The following is an 8,086-nucleotide window of genomic DNA, read 5'->3' as shown; positions in this document are numbered from 1 at the left end:
ACTGGTGAATAGAATAGAATCAGGGGCATAGAAAGGGAGGGGACTGACAATTCTCGGGGGGAAGGGAGTGTGGGGGTGCGGGAAGAGACTGGACAAAAATCGTACACCTATGGACAAGGACAGTGGGGGGGGTGCGGGTAAGGGCAGGGGGTGGGGTAGGAACCAGGTGGAGGGGAGCTATGGGGGGAAAAAGAGGAACAACTGTAATAATCTGAAAAATAAAGATTAGAAAAAAACTGGCAAGAGATTTGAACAGACATTTCACCAAAGACATGTGAATGACAAGTATACAATGAAAAAATGCTCAACATTATAAGTCTTAAAATAGGCAAATTAAAACCACAATGAGATACAGCTAGCTGCATTCCTACAAAAATGGTAAAATTTTAAAAAGCTGACCATACCAAGTAATGACAAGAATGTGAAAGAACTATAACTCTTATACACAGCTGGTGGGAACGTAAAATGGTATAGCCACTTTGAAAAACAGTTTAGCAGTTGTTTAAATTGTTAAACATACACTTACCATGACTGCTCAGTCATTCCACTCCCAAGAGAAATAAGCATATGTCCACACAAAAGCTTGCGCAGAGATATTCATAACAGCTTTATTGGGAGAGCGGTGGGGTGGGCGCCAGGGCACCATGAGGACACTTGGAGCTGAGGTAAGTACAGTCTCTTAATCGCAAAGATGATTGATTTGGTGCATGTGTCAACGCCGATCGCATCGTACTCTTGAAGTGTGTGCAGCTTATTGCATGTCAAGTATATCTTGGTAAAGCTTTTGAAGATATTAATGGGCTCCACATTCAAGGGATTCTGGCAGAACTATTGTTTTCCATCTTCAGATACTAATTATACTTTGGTAAAAGTACTTTAGAACTTTATTTTTTAAAGTAGCAGGAAGGAAACTGAAAGTTATCAACATTGCTCATTAAAAAACTATGTTGTATACTTTAAGAAAAAGTACAAGTAAAAATGAAGAATTCTCAGTCAGTAACTAAAACCAAACCTAACATCATTCTCACCCACAAATGGAACCCTCACCGCCCGTCCCCGGGAGGGTGCCGTCTGCCTGTGCCTTGCGGGGCCCAGGAGCGGGACCCTCGGGCTCTGAGAGCTGCACCACCGTCTCCAGTTGTTCTCCAAGCTCCTCTATCAGAGGCCCGGCTCCCACAGGGGCCCGTGAAGAGGCCAGTAGCTCTCCCCGACAGGCATCAGCCCTCGGGACAGCCGAGCGTCCGCACAGCCCATGGCCATCAACACGCAGGGCACGGCTTTCGTCAAGAACTGGGCCTTGCAAGGACCGTCCTCTCCCGGTTCCCCTGCCTGCGAGCCCCTCTGGCTCTGAGTCTGGGTCTGCGGTCCCGGCTGAGGAGGTGCTGCTGTCGGAGTCCTCGGAGCCACTGGCCTCAGAACTGGAGGGTGGTGTTGGCCTGGAGGCGGGGCAGGCTGCTTCTTCCTCACAGACGAGCAGTGCAGCAGCCTCCAGCTCATTCACTTCCAACCCCAGCTGGGCCTTCGTCAGGGGGGCTTTCTTCAAGGCTTCTGCAAGAGCTGCCAACCTTGTGGACCTTGGAAACCATGGAAGAAGAAATAGTCAGATATTCATTACCTGGCCTGTGGGCACAGGGAGCCATGCTTAAAGCAATGACGTCCTAGAGCTTATGCACCCTTCCCATGATACCAGGACACGCGCCCAGCAGATCAAAGCCCTCACTGATACGGAGCCGGTCACGCATGACCCGGGAGCCCGAGAGCCTTCCTTTATGATCTCAGGATGAGGAAGGGCCTTGTAGCCAAGACTCAAAATCCAGAAGCCACAAAAGCAAAGCAAAAATGGGCAACTTTAACTAACAGAGACCAGCAACTTCTGTAGCAAAACACTAAAGCCATCGCCACTGAAGTCCAAGGCTGTGTGCAAACTGAGAGAAGTACCCGCAGCTCCTATCACAGCACAGGCCCCATGTCCATAACCCACCAGTGACATGGATAAAAGATGTCAGCAGGCAACTCTCACCGAAGGAAACACAAATCCTTTTGAATATATAAAAAAGGATTTAACTTCAGTCAAATAAGCGAAATACAAATTGAAGTCACACAGATAGTGTTTTCACTTATCAAATTGCAAAAATCCAAGCATTTGATAACCCTGCCCAGGCTGTGGGGGAAGGCGCCACCATTCGCTGGTGGTAAGAGAGGAAGCAGGCACAGCCCCACAAGGAGCACTTGGCAACAGCTTTCAAAATGGGAAATGTCCACACTCCTGACCCAGCAAAACCGTTTTGGAAATTAAACACATGTGCTACACAACACAGGCCCGAGGTTTTTACTGCACCATTGCGCTTAGTGCCTCAAATGGGAAACAACCAAATGTCCATGAATCCGGGACCAGTAACTAATCCTGGCACATCCATACCAAGGATGTAAGTCTATAGCTGAATAAAAAATAAAGCATTCCATGGGCTAACCAAGACCCATTGTTTATTTTTAAGTCTTTGTGAACATAATACCTATTCAAAAGTTTCAAATGTACAACAAAGAAAAAAAGCAATATTAGAGAGTAGCATAGACTGCTTTTTTTTTTTATAAAAAAAGGTTTCATGATATTTCAGAAAATATTTTTCTAAATCTGTCACATTCTGTTATACTGAGTAAATAAACTTTTCATTAACTTGGAAGTACTGAGTTTTTTGTTTTTGCAAGAAGCAACACAAAACATATTGCAGTTCTCCAAACATGGTCTTCATTGCTCTACAGAGGAATCTGATGTGACTACTGCGCAAAGGGGCAGCAAGTGAAGAGGTCATGACTCTGCTTCCCTAACTTCAAAGGTTAAATAAGTGTAGTCTGTCCCATATTTTGAGCATGAGGCTTCATTTCTTTTTTTTTCTTTTTTAAAATATATTTTATTGATTTTTTACAGAGAGGAAGGGAGAGGAATAGAGAGTTAGAAACATCCATAAGAGAGAAACATGGATCAGCTGCCTCCTGCACACCCCCTACTGGGGCTGTGCCTGCAACCAAGGTACATGTCCTTGACCAGAATCGAACCTGGGACCCTTTAGTCCACAGGCTGACGCTCTATCCACTAAGCCAAACCGGTTAGGGCGAGGCTTCATTTCAATAGAGCTGAAGAGAATGGAACCTGCAGGGGGAGCCACTGAACAAGGTGGTAATTTTCATCTACGCGCCAACATATATTTGAGACACTTTTGTTTCAAAATATTTAGCGTAATAATGAGTTTGTGCAGCACAGCTTCCCCTGCCCTGCCTCTCCAGTGTAACCACAAACAGAAGCTCCACTACAAGGTGTTTGTGTCCCGGGGAGCGGGGGGGTACAGTGGGGAGGACAGGATAAGGGCAATAGCCATCACTGATGGGCAACTCCCTCCTACGTGGGGACAACCCTGTTTCAGTGCTGGACTTTCCAGAGCTGAGGAAAGGGACGGTGCCCAGGGTAAAGCGGAGACGAGGTGAGATGGGCAGAGTCAGTAACTAATTCCCCAAAGGGCTAGAAGCCTGCCATGAAGTCTGGCCAGTGGAGGCAGCTTCAAGCATACTGATGGAGTAGGACGGCTATAATATAATGTGCATCCATGTTCAGGATAGTTGTTGATGTCCACCATACGTGTACACTGAAACTTCACTTCCAGTGGTGAAGGGCTCAGCCTGAGCATGAGCCGGGACATCTCTCCCCCGAGGCCCTATCAGCCTGAGAACCGGCCACAGCCTCTCTCTTGCTGAGGGAGGTCCTGTCCACACGACACAGCTTTACAAAATAAAGAGCAATGACCTTGGGAAAGAAAACTATGTCTCTTATTAAGCTGCGATATTAGAAATAAATATTTTCAAATAAATGCTTTTCTTCAGTAAATGTGAGACTATACATCTCCCATTTTAATAGTCACGACAAATACTTTCCACAATACATGAAGGATGATGTTTCACAAACATCACTGCACAGCCCCACGAAGTTTCAGTTTTATTCCCACACTAGTGGCCCGGTGCACGGATTCCTGCACATTGAAAATAAAATAATTATGGCCCAGCTCCCAGGTGCTGAGGTGACCCCCACCGCTGCCGCTGGTTGCCATCTGTAGGGCAATTGGTTGGGGCCAGGCCACCCACCTGGCTCCCTCAGCAACTGGGAGCTGGCCCCGCTCTCCCGTGCTGGTCACCAATTGCCCTGCAGATCAGCCACCACTCGCACCCACCTTAGCTTAGCACCACCCACTCACCTGCTCCACCATCCCATCACAGTCCCACTGTCATGGGGGCCCATTGGAGCCGGCAGCGCCTTCACTGCTGCCCGCTGCCAGCGCCGGGTCACCGACGCCCACCATGTCCTGGGCCACTCTCTGGTGGTCAGCGCACGTCATAGTGAGCAGTCGAACGACCGCCCGAGGGGGCAATTTGCACATCAGGCTTTTATTATATAGGACTACAGATGATACAGAAGCTGAGGGTCTGAGTCCTGCTGGCCTTCCCAGCCACAAGGGTGCAGGGCCAAAGGCTGCGCAGTGCTCCTCCTGCCCCCGTGGGTGTCCAGGCCTGAAGAGTTTCACCTCTGAGGCCCTCCTTCCTTCCTCCCTTCCCAATTGGAGCTCGATTCCACATCCCCAAATAAGCCAATTCGGACTGGCACAGCCCAGAATTCTCCAAAGAAGCTATGACTGATACCCCTCACTGAGCAATCTCAGAGTTCATTCCAAGTCTGCCACTCCTTGAAGTATTTACACCTAAGCTTTAACTACAGAGGTTTAGAATAAGAGAAAAGAAATGAATTATTTTGGTGGATATTAGTAAACACTACAGTAGATAAGTCAATTCAAGTCGAAACTATTTTGATCCTTGTTATTATCTATTATAAAAAAGTTTTATCTGTCATTTACAACAGTATACATTTGGAATTTCAAAGTCCCTCACCTGTAATCCTGGCTCTTTTCAACAAGCATACCCCTCACATGTTGGGATTAAAAAGAGTCAACTCGTCCCAGCCGGTTTGGCTCAGTGATTGGAGCACTGGCCTGTGGACTGAAGGGTCCCAGGTTTGATTACAGTCAAGGGCATGTACCTCAGTTGCAGGCTCAATCCCTGGCCAGGGCGTGCGCAGGAGGCAACCAATCCACGTGTCTCTTTCACATGGATGTTTTTGTCTCTCCTCCTCCCTTCCTCTCTCACTAAAACTCAATGGAGGAAATATCATCGCATGAGGATTAGCAACAACAACAAAATAAAATAAAAAGGGTCAAGTCTAACAGGCTGAGCAGTGAAGAGGAGGAGCCCTGAACCAGTTGGAATTCTGTCTATCACCAGCTGATTGAATTTTTATCCTTCAGAAAAAGGTCTGTTTCTCACTATTCACACTACATTATGTTTAAAGTGACCTATTTACATAAGATATGTAAAAATAACTTATATGCTCTCTTCTGATTCTTCATCAAGCTGATTCATCTCTATTTCTTATTATTCTCCTCTTACTGCTTGAAGCTGGCTAGTTTCCTAAATTAATATTAAGGTTCTCATTGAAACAGTTTATAGAAAAAGCATTCTAAACCCTCTCCCTAAAGAATGCTAGGATAAAAAGTGATTAAAAATGTCAAATATCATTGGTGTAGACTGTGTCCTAATAGTCTGAAGAATGAAAGTTGGGTTTGTTTCTATTCAATTATTTTCCACTGATAACTTAGCAATCACTGTTTGCTAAAAAATAAAAATAAGTTAAGCCATGTCCTTCCACCAGGCCCTGGCTTAGGGCGCCGTCCTTCCCATGGCGGGACACCTGGCTTCCAACTTTGCCTTCTCATCCCCACCAGGTGGTGGAGGCAATGGGCCAGGAGGGCCGGAGCTGGGCTGGGTTGACCCTCAGACCTGGCTGGGCTTCCAGGCCCTCCCGTCGGGTCTGCCATTGGGCCGGGGCTTGCCCCCAGGGCCGAGGTGTGGGGGATTCCCCCATGCCCCCCCAAATATGAGGTCTGCAGGGGGATGGCCCACTGTGCACCTCAGGCTGGAGTGGGGCTGGCACCCCAAGGTGGCCTGGAGATCCCCCAGCTTGAGGGCAAGGCAGGAGCCAGGGTAGACAGCAATTCCAAGGGGCCTCCCCTGAGCCCTGCGCTGCCCTGCCTGGGGACCTGAAGCTGGACAAGGAGAAGCTGGACCTCAACCCCAAGGAGGAGAGCATGAGAGCTCTGCAGAAAGACCTCGAGCAATTCACCAAGCTCCTGAAGCAGAAGAGGATCACTCTGGGGTACACCCAGGCCGATGTGGGGCTTACCCTGGGCATTCTCTTTGGCAAGGTGTTCAGCCAAACGACCATCTGTGCTTTGAGGCTCTGCAGCTCAGTTTGAAGAACATGTGAAGCTGCGGCCCCTGCTGCAGAAGTGGGTGGAGGGAGCTGACAACAAGAACCTGCAGGAGATATGCAAACCAGAGACCCTGCTGCAGGCCCGAAAGAGAAAGCGGACGAGTATGGAGACCCAAGTGAAGGGCAACCTGGAGAACATGTTCCTGCAGTGCCCGAAGCCCGCCCTGCAGCAGATCAGCTGCATCGCCCAGCAGCTCGGGCTGGCGAAGGATGTGGTCCGAGTGTGGTTCTGCAACCGTCGCCAGAAGGGCAAACTATCAAGCAGGGACTATTCTCAAAAGAGGATTGAGGCTCCCAGGCCTCCTTTCTCAGGGGACCAGAATATTTTCCTGTGGCCCCAGGGCCCCACTTTGGCCCAGGCTATGCGGGCCCTCACTTCACTACGCTGTACTCCACGGTCCAGTTCCCTGAGGGTGAGGCCTTTCCCGCTGTGCCCGTCACCACTCTGGGCTCTCCCATGCATTCAAACTGAGCTGCCTGCCTTCCCAGGACGGAGAAAAGGAAAGAACCCGAGACAGTTCCAGGGCTTTGGGATTATGTTCTTCTCACTAAGCATTGGGAGCACAAACGGTGTGGGGAGCTGGTTGGCGGGACGGTAAAGTTCAGTGATGCTCTTGATTTTAATCCCCTATCACTTTGATTTTAATAAAGAAACACGTGACACAGAAAAAAAATTAAGCCATGTAAAAGTAGCCTTTTGTTCTTTCAACCACTGGTACAATTAAAGCTGGTTCCAAGTTGGCCACTCCTTATACATTACAGAGTCTGCCTCTGTAAGGCCTTTCCACTTCAGGAAGCACCTCATTTAATGTAGTCAGTGGTTTTGCACTGTCACAACTCAGACCAGGCTGTGCATGTCAAAAAGCCTGTCAAACGGCATTAAAGGTTCACACAGTGCTTACAAACACCAGGTCCATGCTGATGCATCACAGCAAGTACGCAATCTGTGTTACTAGTTGTATTACAGTGTATATTTTATATTTAAGTAAAAGACATCTACCTGGAAGAATGTACTAGTTACAGAACAAAGAGATTTAGCATTGAAAAGAGACGATAATTGAATTGTGCTGTATTTTCATAAATTATACTCAAATCAGGTTTTTCTTGGAAAGTTTTTAGAAACATAATCTACCATGTAACTTTTAAAAAGTTTCATTTTGTTTGTATATGCAAAATAATATTCTGTTTATAAAAAAATTTCAACTGAAAACTAGCTGGAGAGAAGCTGATAACCACGGATGGAAAGTGGAAACCGCACAGAGACTAGAAAGTGCAGAGAACAGAAAGGGGTGGCCAGGCTCCCACAGACAGCAGCTGAGGTCTGGAAGGCTATCTCGGCTGTGAGAGGTTCCCATTCAGAACTCTGGGGTCTAAACCCCAAGCTGGGTCCCCCAGCAGAGAGAACCAGAACTGAGAAGGGTACCCACATAACATCTGGCTGTGAAAGGCAGTGGGGTTGCTGTCTGCCAGGGAGAGAAGACTGGAAATGCAGGCACCTTTTTAAAGGAACAACACACAAAATTTCATGTGCAGCCACTCACCTTGGGCTCCAGCAGAGGCAGGGCAGAGTGGACTGGACCTGAGTAAGCAGAAGCCAGGGTTGGGGCTCTTGGGTTGGAGCCAGGAGGGCAGCCACCCCGGTTGCCTGTGCTGAGTCATTCCCTCATGCTGCAGAGGACATCTTTTTCCTGTGAACCTTTGCTATCCAGGTGGTTTTTG

The 8,086-nt window shown here is 47.9% G+C and overlaps 1 protein-coding gene and 1 pseudogene across 1 annotated transcript in view; one reads left to right on the top strand and one right to left on the bottom strand.

The window, feature by feature from the left end:
* Positions 1–583: 583 nt before the first annotated feature.
* Positions 584–8,086, bottom strand: part of LOC102436209 (protein SHQ1 homolog) — a gene marked incomplete at its 5' end in the record, with an annotated part of 84,320 nt that continues 76,817 nt past the window's right edge. The window contains one exon of the mRNA XM_006103838.2: positions 584–1,574. Coding sequence (XP_006103900.2) covers positions 1,025–1,574 — 550 coding nt within the window. The remainder of the gene's footprint in view (positions 1,575–8,086) is intronic.
* On the top strand, positions 5,246–7,796 carry LOC102435282 (annotated as a pseudogene).

Source organism: Myotis lucifugus, unplaced genomic scaffold (genome assembly GCF_000147115.1).
Source record: "Myotis lucifugus unplaced genomic scaffold, Myoluc2.0 scaffold_512, whole genome shotgun sequence".
Lineage (NCBI taxonomy): Eukaryota > Metazoa > Chordata > Mammalia > Chiroptera > Vespertilionidae > Myotis > Myotis lucifugus.
The sequence above is the reverse complement of the archived record's forward strand: the minus strand, read 5'-3'. Positions and strand labels throughout refer to the sequence as shown.